This window comes from Apaloderma vittatum, unplaced genomic scaffold (genome assembly GCF_000703405.1).
Source record: "Apaloderma vittatum isolate BGI_N311 unplaced genomic scaffold, ASM70340v1 scaffold5798, whole genome shotgun sequence".
In the NCBI taxonomy this organism is placed as follows: Eukaryota; Metazoa; Chordata; class Aves; order Trogoniformes; family Trogonidae; genus Apaloderma; species Apaloderma vittatum.
In genome coordinates, this window is record NW_009732305.1 from 14,081 (window position 1) to 34,387 (window position 20,307).

Here is a 20,307-nt window from a genome sequence, read left to right on the forward strand (position 1 = left end):
TGGTCTAAATAGAGAGGGGAAAAAAATAATCAATGCACCCAAATAAGGTTGTCTGCTCGCAGCAATTAGGACTCAGAAATAGCTCTTTTCAAAGAGGTAGAATATAGCACAAGTTATTACGATGATCTGAACTAATTTTAGTAATGTGAACATCGGTGTGAAATGACTGCAGTCCCATCCATGCTGCATTCAAACAAAGCTAGATGCATTTCTGTCTGGATTAAATAAGATGCTGACTGTTTCTGGTGTGGTTTGGCTAGTTGGTGAAAACCATAGCATTTTGACCTGTTTGGAAGGCAAGTTCTAGTGGACAATAGAATGTGTTTATCCAACATGGTTTCTGTATGTTTGCTCAGATCAATGCTAGCTGAGAATGTTGTGACAGGAATCCCTTTTTTCTGCATTCAGGCATAAACACTGTTTGCAAATTTATTTCAAAGAACTTTTTATTTGGCCTTAGTCTTGGGTCTTGATGTAATCATCTGTCCTGAACAATGTCTCTCATTGTCCTGGAAATAATTATTTCCAGCGTTTTCTGAGCAAAACAGAAAACAAAGAACTCCTAGATAGGCCAGGCACCTTTTCTGAATTGCTTTTCTGCTGATTTTGTCTTCATTTAATAGACCGTGTTTTCCTGAGTACTTCAAAATATTTCTCATCACTTGCCCTCAGAACTGACCTGGTGACCTGAGAATCAGGAAAATGTCATACTAGTGACTGCTAATTAGTGGATCCAGAGAGCTTCTTCTCCTGGCCTTTCAACCTTCCAGAGGCAGCAACAAAAGCTGTCACATGTATCATACAAAGAAAACAAGCATTTGCCATGTTTGGGTTCTTTTGTTGGTTTTTGTTGTCTTTTTTTCCTAGGGTGTAAATAGTAGCACAAACTCAATTGAGACTACAGATGAATTTGTAAGTGATGAGGAAATTAACTTATGATACAGTGTTTGCATTTACTTCTCATTTTCCAGGCATAATGTATTGTAGCTGTTATCCAGTTCTTACTGAACATGTGTGTGTCAGTATGCCGTATTGTAAGAGGGAGGAAGAATGAATCTTTCTGACTTTTCTCTTTTTTTTCTTCCTACCATCATCTTTTAAAAATATTTTTTCAGCTTTCCTAAAAAGCATTAAATATTTCTGAAAGGGAATATTTTAATGCTTTGTTCTTAATGTGCAGTATACAGTCCAAGCTTGACTTTTCTTTTTGTGTGTCTGTTGAACAAAGTTAACAGAAAATTCAGCCATACTTCCCATTAATTGTTGTTCTTCTGTGCCTCATGAGCGTTCACAGGGCTTTTTTGACTACCTACTGTAATATCCACAGGAAAATGTGCAGTCACAACCATGTCACAGAACTGTTTATGCAAGTAACATTAATCTTCTTTTTATTATTTATAATTTTCAGGTCTTTAAAATAGAGGTGCTAATGAGTGGAAGGAAGCATTTTGTGGAGAAGAGGTATAGTGAATTTCATGCACTTCATAAAAAGGTAATGATCTCTTTCTTTACAAGATTTGTCTTTGTTTTGCCTTAGTTATGATGTTTTCTTCTCTCCTGAAATGGTTACTATACATGGTTTCTCTTAAATACTTCTTGTGATTCATGTCTCTGAAAAGGAGTTTCCAAAAAACTTGGTTTCTTCTCTGTTTTGTGGAAAGGGATGATGACTTCTCAGATGCTACTAACGTCTCTTTTTCTTCTTGATTAATGTTGACATGCTGTATTGCTACAATGCTTTCTGTAGTATGTCTTCTTTCTTCTTCTAAAATCACAAAATAACCACATTCCTATAGCAAATAAATAACATTTTGGGGTTTTATCCAGTTAGGCAAATAATTTGTCAGTTCTATAAATTCTGCTGCAAACCTGATAGATGTAAAGCTGAGGAAACAACTTGTATACACCAAGAGACTGGACATGAAAAAGACCAAGTAGACCATTTCACTCTGCTGGGCTTCATATAATGAACGTGGTATAAAATATGTAGAAGAGAACCCAGTACTTTCAAGACTGGTTATCTACTAATGGTTCTTTACATTGTTTTAATCACTGTTAAAAGTATGATTTCTCTTCTCCAAGCTAAACTGGATGATACTGGTGTGCAGCTGAAAGGCAAGTTTACATTTTTTCTGCCTTATGGAGGCCAAATACTGTGAAGGACAGTTCTGGAAAAGCATTGAAGGTCATTTCCAGCAGCTGGGGCAGTGGTGAAGAGCCTCAGTCTTTCATTCCTAGGACCTGGGTCAACCGAACATTTGCTGGTTTGTAGCTCTCAGTGGCAGTGGAGTGAGTGTGTGCACGCTCAGCTGCTTTGGCTGATGCTGCTTGCCTTCAGCATCACAAAGCTGCAAATGACAGAGAGGCACACAGGCACACATCTACAGCTCCTGCCACTGCTGTGTCAGCACACCTTACCCACATCTGTACATTTGCTGGTGGCCCTGATTCAGCTCAGAAATCATCTTTTTCAGGGAAGAATCATTATCCTAGTGGCAGAGAGGATGGATTTTGCTAGCCTTATATGGTGTATGGGTATAAGCAAACTTGGGTCAACAAAAAGCCATCTGTTTGTTAGCACTCAAAAATAAAAAAAAAATTTTTTTGCTTTACTGCAAGATGTGCTAGTCCTTGTTTTTTTTGTCTTCTTGTTGTGGTATCAGCTGCCACTACTTAATACTAATTTCTTTCTTTGTCATTTTAATTCAAATAGATCTCAGATATTTTTTTTCTTGTGTTCACATTGAATGTGATACCACATGAGCAAGTGTTAGAACTAGTAATAAAATTCACTCACCCACCACCAAGCCTTGCAATACACACATGCTTTATTTTATGTTTGAAAATAATGCTGCCATTGAAAGTAAAGCAGGTGAGTAGAGATTATATAACTAAATAAGTTAGGAAACATTAAGAGGGGAAAATGAGGATTTAGATGCACCCTACCCAAGTAGATTGTCTCCTGTAGAATAAGAATAGGAATAGGAATAGGAATAGGAATAGGAATGGGAATAGGAATAGGAATAGGATGGAATATAGAATAGAATAGAATAGAATAGAATAGAATAGGTTTAAGCTGCAACGAGGGACCTAACAATCATCCAGTCCAGCTACCTGACCTATTCAGAGCTAACCAGAAATTACTGTTTTGATTCAGGTGTGTCTTAGTGAGGGCATTGTCCAAAGGCCTCATAAACTCTGACAGGCATGAGGCATTGATGACTACTTCAGTGTTTGACCACCGTCTCGATAAAGAAGTGCTTCCTAATGTCGAGTTGGAACCTCTCCTGATGCAGCTTTGAACCATTCCTGGGCATCCCCTCTCTGGGTCCCAGGAAGAAGAGCTCAGCACATCCCTCTCCGCTTCCCCTCTGCAGGACGCTGCAGAGAGCAATAAGGTCACTCCTCAGCTTCCTATTCTCCAGGCTAGACCAACCCAAAGTCCTCAGCTGCTCCTCGTAGGACATGCCTTCCAGCCCTTTCACCAGTTTAGTTGCCCTCCTCTGGATGTATTCACCTTGTCATACCTTGACATCCTCTTAAATTTGGGGGCCCAAAACTGCCCACAGAATGGCACATGGTATTCCTTTGGCCTTTGTGGAGCTTGTGGGAGCCGCTGATTTTGCCTGGGGGATCGTGACCCTTCCAGCTGTGGACTAGAACTAATAATTCTGCTGACGTCTCTCTGTAACACCACCAACTCGCAAGGCGATGTGCTCCGCGGGGACATGCCCTGGGAGAGCACAGGTCACACAATCATGGAATCACTGGAAGGAACCTCTAGAGATTGTTTAGTTCAACCCTCCTGCTAAAGCAGAATTGCCTGTAGCAAGTTACACTCGATTGCATCCAGGCAGGACCAACCAAAAGTCCTCAGGCACTTCTCACAGGACATGCCTTCCAGCCTTCCACTAGCTTTTTTACTCTGCTCTGGATGCTTTCACACACCTTCACATCCTTCTTAAGTTGTGAGGCCCAGGCCTGCATACAGTGGTCAAGGTAATGCCACACCAATGCTGAGTACAGTGGAATAGTCACTTCCTTCGACCTGCTCATCAGGCTGGGTTTGATGCACCCCAGGGTTTTCCCCCTTGGCTGCCAGGGTACACACATTGAGCCTGCTGCTGACCAGCACCCCTAGATCCCTTTCTGCACAGCTTCTCCACAGCCGTATCTCTCCCAATTTATATCTGCACCTAGCATGTGCCGAGTATGGCATTTGTTCCTGTTAAATTTCATACCACTGATAATTGCCCAGTGCTCCAGTCTGTCTAGATCCCTCTGCAAGACCTCGTATTCCTTAAGAGAGTCGACATCACCTCCCAGCTTCATATCATCAGCAAACTTGCTAATGGTGTGTTCAACTCCTACATCCAGATCATTAAGAAACACGTTGTCTAGGGAATACTGGCCCTAGGATTCAGCCCTGAGGAACACCACTGGCGGTTGGTCACCCCCAGATTATAACCCCATTCACTGCAACACTTCGAGATCTGCCCTTCAACCAGTTCTTCACCCAGTGCACCATGAACCTGCTTATCTCACAGCTGGATAACTTGTCCAGAAAAATGAGGGATGGCATTCAAAGGCTTACTAAAATCCAGAAAAACCACATTCACAACTTTTGATGATCTTAAAGGTCTTTTCCAGCCAAAATGATTCTATGATTCCCTTCATGCAAGAGGTGGGTGACCTTATCATAGAAGGATATCAAATTAGTTAAACAGCACTTTCCCTTTGTGAACCCATGTTTACTGTATCTAGTATTTGCATTGTTCTTTAAATGCCTTTCAGTAGTATGCAATATGATAGTTTTTCCAGGAACTGAGGTTAGCCTAGCACATCTGTAGATCCCTGGGTCTTCTCTCATTCCCTTCTTGTAAACTGGCATAACTCTGGATAGCTTCCAGTCAGCAAGGACCTCCTCAGACTCCCAAGATGTATGGTAAATGATTGAGAGAGCTCCTGCCATAACATCTGCTAGCTCCTTCAGTACTCAGGTGAATCCCACTGCACCCCATGGACTTGTGAACATTCAGCTAATACAGCTGCTCTCTTAAAATTTCAGTGTCCACAACTGGAAATTCTCAATTCCCACACTAATGGTCCGCTGACTCAGGGGACTGGACATCCTGAGGTCTATCAGTATTATTAAAGACTGAGGCAAAGAAAGCTTCGAAGCCCCCCCCTTTTTTTTTTCCTTCCCCTTGTTGTCTAATTTCAGTGTAATTCGGGAGTTGCACAATTCCTCCACACAAATGTAATGAATGACTGCAGTCTCTTTCTCAGGTTTTTCTCCTTCTGTGCTGCTTCCTCTGCAGCAACTCCCTTTACAGAGATTTCTCCTTAGAACACCAGAAGAAACACAAATGATGGTACCTTTGTCTCTGTCTTCAGAAATAGCAACAAAATAAACAAACCTGAAAAACTGGTGTTCTAACCAGACACTTTGCACTACTCTTCAATTTGTTTCATCTTTATCCTCATCTTCTTCCTGTCTGTTTATATAGCTCTGTGAAATTTGTAGTGACTTTTTTTTATTTGTTCACTGTAGAGATGCAAAGCATCCAGCATATTTTGGCAAAAAATATACCTCTTTTTTTAGGTCTTACTTCTTGAAATTGTTGTAAAATGTCAGTGAACCTGGTTGAACAGCTTGTGCTCTGGACCCTTCTTAGTGATTTAATGTTACCGAAATCCTGGAGAAAGTGGTCTCTGGTAATACAGTGTACAGTTTTACTCTTTCTGCTCTGTTTTCTGTTAGAGCAGAAAATCTCAACATTCTTTAAAAAGTAAGGTGTACATTTGACCATTTTTTTACTGGAGAACAGTATTTTGAACTTGTATCTAGGTTGTTCTTTGTGAACAATTTGTTCACATCCCATGTGATGCTATTTATACTTGGATCCAAGTACCAATTTGCTTTCAGCATGCCAATAGCGTATTTGTTTTCTGTTCCTCTTTTCCACTTTAATTTGAAATGTAAGTTTCACTCTAAATTACTTGAGTACATGGCAATTGGAAAGGCATCTTTAGACTTACTGCATATTCAAGGTGCCCTTAGTGCTGGAGGTATCTGTGGTGAGCAGGAGAAACAAAGCTTCTCTAGAACAGCCATGGTACAAAATGGGACTAGAGGCTGAAGAGAGATTGTGCCTTTCTCTGGAGAAGGACATGCTTCACTGGCATCATGCGGAGAAAAGAGGACTCCATTGCTCATATAGGACATTATTAATTCATCAGAATGACTGTTTTGATTAATTTTCTTTTTTAAACAAAGCCATTTACAAGAATACATCTATATTTTTCTCCTTCTTGGGTTCAGCCCTTCTGACTTGGGGAGGAGTGGCTGGAGAGCTGCCAGGCAGAGAGGGACCTGGGGGTGTTGATGGACATGAGCCAGCAGTGTGCCCAGGGGGACAAGAAGGCCAACGGCATCCTGGCCTGGGTCAGGAATGGTGCTGTCACCAGGAGCAGGGAGGTGATCGTGCCCCTGTACTCGGCTTTGGTGAGGCCTCACCGCGAGTGCTGTGTCCAGTTTTCGGTCCCTCACTGCAAGAGGGACATTGAGGTGCTGGAGAGGGTACAGAGGCAGCTGCCAAGCTGGAAAAGGGTAAAGGATTTGGAACATATGTCCTATGAGGAAAGGCTGAGGGATCTGGGGCTGTTTAGCCTGGGGGAGACTGAGGGGAGAGCTCATCGCTCTCTACAGTTATCTGAAGGGAGGTTGTAGTGAGGCGGGCGTTGGTCTGTTCTCCCTAGTGGAGAGGATCGGACAAGGGGAATGGATGTAAATTGCAGCAGGGGAGGTTCAGGGAGGTGATTGAGTTGCCGTGGCTGGAGGATGTTGTGCTGAGGGACAGTGGTGGGAGTTGATCTTGAAGGTCTCTTCCAACCAAAATTGTTCTATGATTCTGTGAAATTCCATGATTCTATGATTCTGTATAAAAAGTAAAACCCATGTTCCTGTGCAATCTGGCTGTAGTGGAAAAGGTTTATTCAAGATCTCTTACTCCAGGAGTACAAACTATTCCCTTGACAGAAACCATTCACTGCTGTTGGCTTTTCTGAAATAGTTTGCATAGACCATTATACTCTGCCCTGGTTATGAATAACAAACCAGGCCTTTCAGGTTATGAACCGTTCACATTGCAGTTTTGCATTCAAGTCTGGTTAAAAGTTATATTATTCTCATATGGAGAGTTTTTTAGAAATAAATAAATTCTTTCTATGTGTATAACAGTTAAAGATACAACCATTTATTTGTGTTTATTCCCTAATTACTTTTTATACTTTTTTTCCTTTATGGTTTTAAATATTGGCAGTTCTTTTTAGATACCAGAATGCTAAAGGTGACAGTGTTAAAACTACTACAGTGAAATAACAGAATCACAGAATGTTAGGGGTTGGAAGGGACCTCAATAGATCATCTAGTCCAGCCTCCCTGCCAGAGCAGGATCACCTACAGTAGGTAGGTCACCCCTCAGCCTCCTCTTCTCCAAGCTAAAGAGACCCAGCTCCTTCAGCCTCTCCTCAGAAGGGAGATGTTCCACTCCCTACAGAAATCTTAAGTTTTACACATGTTGTTTTGCAAGTTATTTGTAATTTTAGAATAATTAGTGTACACTCTAAATCATTGACTTTTCACACTTGGAGAAATAATTCTTGATAATTTGAGTCATCCTTTAGTCTTGTGGGAAATAGAAGCTACAGTATGTCAAATAGGTATTAGGTCAGTGTTAAGGACAGGACGATGTTACAGACAAGATAAATATTTCATGTGTAGGGACAGCATTGTGAAGCAATATACCTTACACATACATAGATTTGCTTAATATTCTTTGACATTGTAGTGATCACTTTTTGGAATATTTATTGGATTAGTGTAAGCATAGGAAAGTGGGCTTGTTATTTATTCTTTGTACATCTGTATAGCATGTGTTTATAGCTAAACACAGTACCTGTGCATGCACATTTAAGCCACTGTGTTTTGGATGCTTTATATAACAGGGCCATGGAGCACAAAAGGATTGTTAATCAGCAGCTGAGGTACCAGCCACGGAGTATTTATCACATAAGCAACTAGGTCTTGGTGAACACTTGGATGGTTTCAGATTTGTCTCCCCTCATCTGAAGTAGTCTCCTCCTTTATTACGCATCTGCAGGTGCTGTCATGGTTTGCAACAGCTGTAACCACAGCTACTTCAACATTCTTGACCAGTTTAAAGGAAAAAAAGGGGGGTTATATTCTCACTTTAAGAAAAATACACAGGCTGGGGTTTTGTTTTGGTGGGCTATTTTTCCTCACTTCACGTTTAATTGTAATTTAGCACTGTTAAGAAATAAGGACGTTGCGAAATATTTCCAGAGCAATTGAGGTTTTCTTGCCGCAGCTTTGTTACTTGTGATTGTAAAGACATTGATACGTTGGCATTGCTTTTTCCTATAGTGACATCTCAGCAAGCTCAAAGATGAAATGTAAATTCTTAGTCCCCTATGGGTAAGCATGTCAAAGTCAATTTTGAGTTTCTTTCCTTGCATTCCTTGCCTCAGATTTACTCAGAGGCAATATGCAACGGAAAGAATGTCTAATGTCACCTTCTATTAGAATGCAACGGAGTATATTCTAGTTATAATTTTTCTCTGTAGTTTTGAGGAAAACATTAATATTCTATTTTGTTTTGAAAAAAATAAGTTGCTCTAGCAAGGAGATCTTAGTATTGGAATGTATGTTTCTCTCTATCTATATGCACTCATACGTATGCATACACACATGTCCATATATATCTAGAAAAGCTTTCTTGTGGGAATCTTTAGAGAAGTAGTTATGGACCTCTCTTGGAACTATATTCATTGGCAATCTTGCTATTTCTCCATACAAGATATTAAACACAACTGTCAATTTGCTGGTGCAATTTGAGAGCACAGATATTTTGCATGCCTCATCTGCAGAGAAATGGTTAGCTCTTCTACCTGTACTTCTCCCACCTGTTCGTAGTTGTCTAAATCTAGAGTTAGAAATTGCTGTGTTGTTTTGTCACTGCACTTATCAAGGTAATGAGTGGCTGCATTGCAGTGACATTGTGAGGCATCATCTCCAGTTGATTCATTTCAAGTATTGTTGTGTAGTTGTTGCATTTTTGTTTTAAGGCTGTGAGTCACAACAAAATGTTGGTAGCGTTCTGCTTCACTGTCCAGGGTGGCTAAATGTGGAGATTTTTAGGGATCTGTAGGTGTGAAGTATGCAGTTACTTCAGTGAGCTGGTGGTGTGTAGCTTCATTGCCATGCTGTGTCTTTTATGCATGATTATTTTACCTCTACTGCCTCGTGTCTAACATAAACATATTTAAAGGCACACTATTGTACTTTGTTTCTGTCTGTGTTTCTTTTCGTTTGCAGCTCAAGAAGTTCATAAGAACTCCTGAGATCCCTTCAAAGCATGTGAGAAACTGGGTGCCCAAGGTCCTGGAGCAGCGACGGCAAGGCTTGGAGTTGTACTTGCAGGTGAGTCTCCACCTGGCATTGCGAAAATAAAAGTGGCATCCATTTCAGATGGTAATATCCAAAGCATTTGAAGCTGTGAAGTATGAACTGATACACAATTTTAGAGATGGGAAATGAGCTGTGTACTTACTGGTAGTGATGATTTCTGCTCACCTAGCAAGAGTAGCAGCTAGAAGTCAAGACTGGTTTGCACATTTTTCCTGATTTTTGCAAAAGCTGCTGACTGACGTTGGCGAACCTCCTAGTGCCTCATTTCCTGTGCCTAAAATGGGGAAAATAGTGTTATTCTTTCCAAAGTTGTTCTGACCTTACCAATCAAGAGTGTTGTAGAAGAAATACAAGGAGACTTTATTTAACTCACCTCTATTTAGATAGACTATGGAAGAATCAGCTCATCACATAAATAACACTTTACTGTACATGCCTGTATCTGAATTGTTCATCTAGTTGGAAAAAACACCTGCCATCCCATATTTATCAGTCATTTTGGAAACTTGCATTTAAAGTTCCTGATCCACCTGTTTGGGTTCTGTGGTGGGTTCTGATTTTGCCACAGACTGTAAGAGGAGTCATCAGGAATGACTCAGACATATAGACATCTAAATATACTAATGATAAATCTCAGCCTTTTTGAATAAACAGAATTTCTGCTCTCAGATTGATTGCTTTAAAAATGCCCTGTAGTGTAGTTTCACGCTGATTTCTCTCGTGACAAAGCCAGATTAAGATAGTCCTCTAGACATGTTCCCAGTCCACTGCACCATCAACTGTACTGATGCAGATGCTGTTTTATTGAAAGGGATCATAGAAATTACCTGAGTCAAAAGATAATTGTTTTGGAAGCAAGGCAAGAGTGAGAGCATTCTATGTTTACTCAGATCAGAGTAGTAAAAATTTCAGAGATCTCATTTATGTTATCATCCACAGTTGCAGTGGCACAACTGGAAGAATGGTGAACTGCAACCTAACGTTCAGTGAGCTGCATTCAAAGAGAGTAGGTGGAAGCCTGCACTGGTCAGGACCTCCCTGATTCTCAGGAAAGTTTGTAAAAGAAAACTTCCTAAGGAGAAGAATAGAATTACAGTGTGATGTGAGACTTTTAAAAATAAATTTTGAAATAAAGAGGAAAGCACAGCTCAGATTTTGTTCTGAGACAGAGGGAGTGATCCCGGCAATATTTTTTTATAATTATTGTTTAATATGTAGTTAGTATTGTTAAATTCAAGAATGTAATATTTTTTCTTTCCTGCTTCATGGTATTTATAGCATCGGTAGCATCTGGAAATTACATCTATTGTGTGGGTGAAAACATATTGCTGTTGGAGGGACTTTTGTATTTGAAAAGGAGTAGGACGTGATTGATTTTGACGGCTGTCAGCACAGCTTGCTCCATCATCAGTATGTTTTTCTCTTACAGCTGTTTGACGTGAATCTTTTTTTTTTCTGATTGTCATGAGAATATCACTAAGATCACTAACAAGGCACATTTAGTGACTTCTCTTATGAGCTTGATTTTATTAAAAAGATACAGTGGTAAATTGGTTAGCACTTTTTAATTGCTGATAAACTTTAAAAGAACATCTCCCTCTACTGGAAGAGTCCATCAGCTCTTGTTCTTGTACAGTCTTGTACATGAAATTAACTTTTCCCCTCTTCTATTACCATTGGCTGTCACAGGAACATGCAGTAGTTTAGATTGGAAGGGACTGATGGATGTCATCTGCTTAAAACATGACAAGCCTCTAAGTAATATCCGTACTAATGTTCATACTAAATTAAATCAAGAACAAAAGTCATTAATATGCATATCCAAATCATCAGTGAAGTTTTAACTTTTGAAATAACAAGAGCCTGATATTAGGCAATTAGAAGTTCATATTAAGGCACTTCAGTTATCAGAAGGTTTTCAATAGTGCGTTTAATAGGCATTTTCCAAGACTCGGTGTAGGAACAGTCTACAGTTGCAGAAGACACGATGAGTTTTTAATTCAACACCATGTATATAAAATATTGCAAACATATTTTCAAGTGATACTAATTAGAGTTAATCCATAAGAGCAGTTTAACTACTGTCATCACTAATCGCTGGTGATACTAGTAGCCAGCCAGCTGGTAAGCTATTAGGGAATAATGCTAGTTGTTAACTGTATTTTCACTAACAGCAAGAAACTCATGCAGAGATTGAGCTTTTGCACAGATATTACATTCAAATAATTTGTGTTATGCAATACATACTCATTTCTTGAGATTTTACATTGCATCTTGAAAACCTGAGCCTGCAAGGAGTAACGTTTTATGCAGACAGCAGTCAAATACAGACCCATATGTGACATGGTCTAGTCATATTGGGTTCTTAATATATTTTTAATTAAGTAGACTTTTATAGTTAATTGCAGATTAAAATAATTACATGAAATTAGAATAGCATAATTGATTTGTATCAGCAAGAGATAGCAAGAAATTCCCATCTGGGCTGGAAGGTGCTGCAATTGCCAGTACCTTGTTACTTATTTGTGACCTTTTCATGATGAAACCGCCCTCTGATATCCTTTCAGTGTGAGTTGTTTGAGTCTTGGAGTGGATGGGTGGGAGCTAAGAAACATTTCACTGTATCTCCCTGAAGACTAGCAAAATTATGAATAAACCAAATATTATTAAATTGTGAAACACAAAGAGTAATTTTCTTGAATTTTTCAGTATCCACTGTCAGTTAATATTCATCAGATAGCTTGTTTTTCTATTGTTTTTGAAAGGTTTAGTGGGGGTTTTTTTCTTGTTATTATAGACCATTTTTCATGGAATTGGGAAAGAATGATTTATCTGTATTATTTTTAAGTCACTTTCATATATTACAAGTTTGACCAGAATTTACAACTTTCATTTTTAACACTGGAACAATTGACTAGTAGGCACTAGTATGTGCAGTAATTCAACTGCATGTATAACAATAATACAGAGCCCTTGTGAATACTGAGAACAAGGAACTGACTGACGAGAGGAAAGAAGGATTAATTTATTAATGAGGAAACAGATGCAAAGATAAGTGAATGACAGTGTGGCCCTAAGCATTCAGGCAAATTAGAATGAAGCAAGAAAGCTATTCCTCCTCTGCTGATCTGTGGTAACTGTCTCTATGCATGATGTTAACCTGCAATACATAGGACTTAAGTTGAGCTGATTTAATCTTCACAAAATAAGAAAATGCCTGTTACTGACAGTGGGACACATCTAAACCAGCTCTGATTACCTTGTGGTGGCTATCAGTTAAGAGTTACCAAAATCAGTTAATGTGTGATTTGTATATCTGAATTGTTACTGATTTGATACCTGAACTTCTAGCTTGTAGTACAGCCAAGATGAAAATCCAGCTGGTTTTGATTTAAAATCAGTAAAATAAATCATTGGATTACACTACTGCTGACAAAAATCTCTCTGGTAGTAGTATTAGATCGTAGCTTATCTATTAGATCATAGTCTATCTATGATTTGTTTATGGTTACAAAATGTCTTCTCTTGATATGCTTCTTGACGAGTTTGGTGTTAGGAAAAGGTGAAAGATACAGATTTGAGGTAGCTGATTGTGTTGGGAGCCTGTAATTTGAGAAGAGCTGCCAACTGGACCTGCTTTGAAAGGCTGTGACTCTTGATAGTATGTCTGTAAGTCTCAGCAAATACATTTGCTTGAAATGTCCCTTCTGCACAATGATTGTTGTGTATGAGTTCAGTAAGTCATCCTGTGAATGAACCAACTGAGCAGGTAGTTGAGTTTTATTTTGGACATTGAAGACATTGTTGGGATTCCTAAGGGAAGCACTGAAGGGACCTCGTCTAATTGGTTATTGAAGCAGCTGCAGCTGTATTGTCAATCTGATCAGTATTTGTTAAAAATAGATTTTATATGATGTACTCTTGGACGAGCAGTTTTTATGGAGCTTATTTCCAGTGAATTGGTAATGGGGAAGAATTTGATCTAGCCACCTGCTCTCTACTGATTTGGAGTTAGGTCATATCCTTGTCCCAAGAAGCTGACACTGGATGTTATTGCCATCCAGTCTTTCTGCCCCAGGGACTTGCCCTTTGACAGGTCTGCCTTTTAAAGTTCAATGGAATAGATATTTTCTAACCCCCTTGGGCAGAAGAAATCTCATCATTTGCTGATATCATCAGTCCAACAAGATAACAGGCATCGTTAACAGAATTCACTGTGAAGTGGCACCCACACCTCAGCATGAGACTGTGTAGCTGCCCCTAGTCTTCACTGAAATGATTTGGTTATGGAGACAGATTTTGCAGGAGACCCTTATTTTTTACAAGGTTTAGGATACTAACTTGTTTCTTGTGGTCTGGGTGACCCAAAGAAATTCTTGTGACTGGCAAGACTCTTAATAGGAAAAAGAGGGCTGTAAACCTTCTGAACTGTCTGTATCTGCATAGGTTCTGTATGTCTTTATGTCTCTATATGTCTCTAACGAAAGTTAATATGTAGAACTAATATTTCTCTGTCAGCTGAGGTCAAGAAAACATACTTGCCTTTTATTTACTCATGAATTTTTTACAAAGAGACCAGTCCTGATTCCTGGAGATAAGATTGGTTAAAGTGGTGCTTGGCTGTGAGACTTGAAGACTTGATGAACTTCAGCATTCCAGCAGTTTCAGGAATCCAGATCTTCAGAATGAATTATGGAGTTTACGAGACTGGACTAGAGATTTGGTTTCCATTTAAGGAAATAATCTCAACATCTGAGAAGCACTTTGACCTGTATTTCAGTATTTTTCAAAATGCAATTCTCTTTAAAAATATTTTAACTATCAGTCCTTCCTGAAAAAGATAAATAAAACCATATCTGTTATGATTTTGCTTTTTAGGAAAGTAGAATCCAATCCTATAGTCCTTAATGGTCTTAGTTTCCAGCAGGGTGGAGTTAGGAGAACAGTGGATGGAGTGATGAATAATGTGCAGTTGCTTTATAAATGAGTTCATCAGAAATATAAAGGAGAAAATCACCCATTGTTATACTGCATTTTTTTACTTTTTGGGGGAGAACGGTTCAACAGGAACTGCAAAAAACTGAAGACAGATGAGCTATTTCTGCAGTTAGTGCTGCAGAAGGAAAATTATCTTACAGAAGATATGTCCCAAATTGTCATTTCTTCATGGGCCATGATGATTTTCTGTAATTACTTCATTAAGTGTTGATACTAGATTCCTTGTGTTAAAGTTTAAATAAATAAAATAAATAGCCTTTTCTGACTGGACAATGGGTATGAACAAATCAGTAAATCTGGATGGAAGGATTAAATAACCTTCCCTAGCCCCAGAGAAGAACCTCTCTGGTTTTAGTCATCAATCCAAATTGTATTCTAAAGCTTTTGAACTGTCTTCCTTTAAGCTGATCTAGTTGTGTGCTGTTGTTTTATAAAAATTTTAGATGCCATTAAAAAAACCTAAAATAATAAAAGGATCTTTTTATCGATTTGGGAACTCCAGTGCAGAGCGTTTTAGAGCTAATACAGCACTTCGTATTGCAACTGAGGAAAACGCTTTCTTTGATTGTCAGTCATCTCCCCTTTTCGCTATCATGATGTGGAGCAAGATAATTTGATTTCTCAGGGTTTTTAATCTCATTGTGAGGAAAAAATGGTTTTGCCCCCCTAGTGGGAAGTTTCATTAATTTTTTACTACTTAACTGTTTCAATTTCTGTTGGACTCTTGTTATTCTAACAAAGAGGAATATGAACTTAGTCATTTATAACCTTGTCCATTGTCAAGAAGACTGGAGAGGTGTCTGCTGTAAGAAGAGCCACCTAGAATCTTGACGCCAGTGTGCAAGTGCTCCACATTGTGCATTGGTAGGAGTTTTGCCTTTCAGTAGCTGAATACTCCTGTGTAAATGTAGCTGAAAGACTGCTTTAGAGCTGTCTTTGCTGGAGTAGGATCAGAAAGTAGGGAAAACAAACCCATAGTAATACATGGGATTTTTCACTTTTTCTTTTCTCTTTGTGAAGTGCAGGAAAAAATGTCCCATGGTAGTACCTAAAAGCCAGCTTGAACTCTGCTAGGTGGAGTGAAAGGCAGGATTTCATAAAAACACACAGGGAGATCTTGGGGTTTGGGTCTATTGAAGCTGACATAGTTCTCTAGGATCAGAAGGAATCTGAAGGAGCTGAACAGGTCTGATGTTCCATTATCAATATTAAGGAAGAAAAAAAAGGGTATTGCTGACATTTTTGAACCAGTGGTGTCGATATTGTTTAGAAATACTGGGATCTCTGTGTGTAGTACGTGCACTGTTAGGAGACATTTGTTTGCTTTTGCCTAATAAAAATAGATCAAATTGGTTACAATTTAGTTCTGGAAGTGTAATGGCAAAGTGATACTAGAACTATTCAATGATTGTTCAGCTGTTCAGATTTTCTGTGTAGTTCACATTCATCACGTTTATCCACTCTGTCAGTGTTAATATTCATTACAATTGTTCTTCCTTTATGTTGTTAGAAATTTGTTCTGTATCAAACATTTAGTTATTCCTGCATACCTGTGTGTCTTTGCCAAACCGTGTTCTGAACACAAAATTTTAAATTGATTCAGAGGAAGACTGAAGAGGTTCATGAAGGAGCAGTTTATATCAAGCATAGAAAGTCCTCACGCTGGAAATAACTTCTGAGGCTGCTAGAGTATTGAAGGAAAATGTCTTTTATGTTAGTCTTGCTCGTTTATGCTCTTCCCTGGTATCCATTTATAGCCATTTTTGGAGATAGCATACAGTGGTAAAAGCACCTTTGGTTTGAAAATTTATGCCTTTCTTATATAGTCCTCGAAGTAATTAAACACATACTTGGGTCTCAGCTTGTTACTAGATTTGCTTAAACATTAATATGTTTTCATGAACTGAGCCCTGTATGTATCACAAACACTGTTCTTAAAAGAAAAAACATTGAATCACATGGCTGAGACTACGTCGTTGAATCATATTGGTATAATAAAGAGGAATGCAAGTCAGATGCCACTGTGCAAGACCACTTGTAAAGGCCAGTTCCTTTTAAGACCAAAAGCTTTAGGCATGGCAGATAATTAGCTACGTATTTAAAAGCTGAGCTCAGAAAAAGAAAGTTTTAACTACAGAACTTCTGTGCAAAATGTGATGTGGGCCTATTTTTGTTCTTCTCTTCCTTATTCTGTGCATGCCTGACCTGTGGGGTTTTTCCTAGTAGGCTTCTGTTTAACAATACTCTGAGAGCTTGAGCCGGGTAGAAATCACTTTGACTTCCTTGTGTCATTCATTAACCACCACAAAGGTTTCTACAGAGGCAGTCCTTCCCTTTGTCCTATATACACATTCACTGCTGGGATCTATTTCTAACTAATTTAACACCAAACTGGCTTATTTGCAGGAAAAAAAAAATAATTCCCATCAAGTCCAGAAGACAGAACAGATGCTTATCTTCCTGATTGCTGTTTCTGGAAACCAGTTTGGTTTTAAATGCAGGTGAATACTTTGGGAAGAATGAGCCTAGCCTTAGAAAGTTGCAAGTAGAAGTTGGATTCAGTGAAATAAGTTTTAACTATATTTTGCTGGAAAGTCTGTTGAATCACCCACATTTTCAATGTTTATCACATGGAAAATTCTCTCCATTATCCAGAATTATTGTCTTCTTTCCCAAACTCCATTTAGTCTGCAGTAATCAAGGTTGAGCTATACCTGTAAGGAGCTCTAAAAGCAATGGTATGATAAGTATAAAAAGACAAAATGTTCTTTGTCCTCATTAAAGATTGTGAGCAGAGCGTTAAATAATATTAATGGCTGGGATTGTCAGTACTTAACAGTACTTTCCTAGTACAAGTGATTTTATTGATCGATACAGTCTCAATGTAACAGAGCAGATTATTCTACTGATTTTATCGAAACCTTAACTAAGTTAGTTAGTGTACCACATATCTTTAAATAGATCTAGATGATGATGTAGATTAAGAAAAGCAGACCACCATCCATCTTTTTTTGATCAGTTAATAACTTAAATCCATCATTGCTGTGACCAGCTTTTTTAAGATTCTGTTGTGCATACATGTTTCCTTGGTGGTACGGATACATTGCCGGTTTCAGATTGCTGTGGATTTTAAGGAAGTGTATTTGACACATGCAGGATTGCATATTTGTTAAGAAGAGGAGGAAAGCAAGAGAAAACAGGAAAGCAAAATAATTCTGTAGATAATTGAAAGGAGAGCCATTTATTAAGAGTGTCCTTTTGCAGAAATGTTTCCTGCAGATATATTCCAAGCATTTTTCAAGCATGCTTAGGAAAATTACCTGGTTTATGTTTTAAGAGTTACGTTTTCTCTTTTGAAATGGTGCTACATTGTGGTTTACATTTCATATTTTTTCCTTCCTCTTTAATAATCTGTTTGATTTTGCTGTATAGAATTGTCCTACCTGAACTTATCTCTCATTTCACTCTTACATGCTAGGGCTGATCAAAACAAATTTTACTCATTTAAAAGCAGAATTTATACTAGAAGTCATGACAGGTTTAGCAACCATGTCTAAGCACTTTTTCTCTTTCCATTATACCATATATCATAACACTATTGTATCACATACTTTCACCACATCAAGATGTACTGATTGTGTGTCTCTGTACAGTAAGAAATAGTCTCTGTCATGACCTGTGTATATTCAGAATAATTGTAAGATATTTTAAGAGAAGAGAGAAAGAAAGAAAGTTCTTTGCCTAAGATGGCACAGCCTGTTAGAGTAGAACTAGGAGTATTAAAACTCGAGTGCTGGCATACTGCTATGGTCCCTATAGTCTGTGGATGGCCATTTGTTCTAATAGCCAGGATTCCTTCTACAGCAATACAAAATACAAGATGCTTATTTGATTTAGCCATAATGAATGAAAAAATGGTCACCTTCCTTATCCTGAAGGCAACTCCACAGTTGATGTGTAAGCATTCAGTTTTTTCCTTAATAAATATTTTGGTCACCACAGTACAAGAAGGACATCGAGGTGCTGGAGTGGGTGCAGAGAAGGGCAACAAGGCTTGTGAGAGGTCTGGAAAACATGCCCTATGAAGAGCGGCTGAGGGAACTGGGTTTGTTTAGTCTGGAGAAGAGGAGGCTGAGAGGAGACCTTATTGCCCTCTACAACTACCTAAAAGGAGGCTGTAGTGAGGCTGGTGCTGGTCTCTTCTCTCTAATTACTAATGACAGGACAGGGGGAAATGGCCTCAAGTTGCGTCAGGGTAAGTTTAGATTGGATATTCGGGGGAAGTTCTTTACTGAGTGAGTGGTGAGGCACTGGAACAGGCTGCCCAGGGAGGTGATGGAGTCACCAACCCTGGAGGTGTTTAAAAAAAAAGTAGATCTAGCACTTAAGGCTATGGTGTAGTGGTTAGGTATGCTGGGATGAAGGTTGGACTAGATGATCTTCAGAGGTCCCTTCCAACCTCTAACATTCTGTGATTCTGTGATTCTGTGATTTACTAGATTTGCTAGAACTTCTTTGAGGGGAAAAAAAAACCACACCAAAAAAACAACATACAAACTATTTTTGTCCGTTGTAGTAAAGTAAGAAAGGAAGAAGGGAGTTGTAATTCCTGCAGAGTCTTTATTATCACCGCCTGAAATATGGTAAAGTCTCAGTTTCTCACATCTTTTTAATCAATCTACAACATTTAAAAAATATTTTAATTTCCTATTCTTTGTTGTTTTACATAAGCTAATTCTTTTTTTTTGTTGTACAAATGACTATAGCTTGTTTAAATTGGACTTTCAAAGCAAGTCTTAAGGGCTTTTTCTTCAAAATAAACTGTGAAGTTACTTACCTGCCAGTGAAGGAAAAGAATCTAGTGAAAGTGTTTTATTGCTGTGTGTAGTGCAATGCACTATGTTCTGCTATGGTTGAGTACTGTACAGCACTAAATTAGCATGTAGTTTAGACCTAGGTCTGCCAAATCATTGCCTTTGTGCAGTCTGATAGTAGTTTTTTGTCTACATGTTTTGTGTGAATGCAGACCAATAATTAATATTCTTTACACGTCTATAAACTGCACAAAAGGACTGGGAAGAAAGTTCTTGAAGAAATGAATGATTTGTCTTTATAGCACGATTTGAATTTGTACTTAGGGTACAGGCCATGTTTGGAGATGAGAGGAAGAAAACAAAATATTTAATATATGCTGAATAACTGAATACAATCCAGTCTGTGCTTTGGATGAAGGACTGATTCTAGGGGTAAAAAGGAATATGGGATCATACTACAAGCAACATTAAGTAAATCCTTACACATAAGGAAGCTGATTGATAAACTTCACCTGACAATTCTTCACTTAGAAGTATGCCATAATAATTGTAATGCTTTTATGTAGCATTGCTTATAGCATTTAGTGTAGACTATTCAGAAGGGGGAAAAAAAAAAACACTCAAACCTAACAAAAAAATGATGAACTAATCACAGGGTTTTACCAGAAAGATACTGACTTAAATAAGCAGCAATTCTTGAACTTTTACTTTAGAGATGTCACAAGGAAAGAAGACAGGGACAGAAAAAATCTTTGCAAGAAGTCCTGCTTAAGCAACAAGTAATTTAGTCTATTAGCAAGTAAGAGAGCAGAGGAGAAGACAACTAGTCTTCCTCAGATAGGTTGTGGGAAGGTGATGAGTGCACCTTCTCCTATGGTCCTGCCGTAAATTGGACTCTCCTACACTACATATAATTCCCTTGTGTGTCCTCCATTTTCTTGGCTTTTTTGCAATCTTGCGTGTGTCCTTTCTAAAGGATAGGATGAAGGATTTCGAACTGAA

At 38.6% G+C, this 20,307-nt stretch overlaps 1 protein-coding gene across 1 annotated transcript in view; it reads left to right on the forward strand.

The window, feature by feature from the left end:
* The window catches only part of LOC104278480 (sorting nexin-24-like), a gene marked incomplete at its 5' end in the record, with an annotated part of 60,659 nt that overhangs the window by 13,556 nt on the left and 26,796 nt on the right, over positions 1–20,307 (forward strand). The window contains 3 exons of the mRNA XM_009875467.1: positions 868–912; positions 1,409–1,492; positions 9,401–9,505. Of these exons, the coding sequence (XP_009873769.1) occupies positions 868–912; positions 1,409–1,492; positions 9,401–9,505 (234 nt within the window). The remainder of the gene's footprint in view (positions 1–867; positions 913–1,408; positions 1,493–9,400; positions 9,506–20,307) is intronic.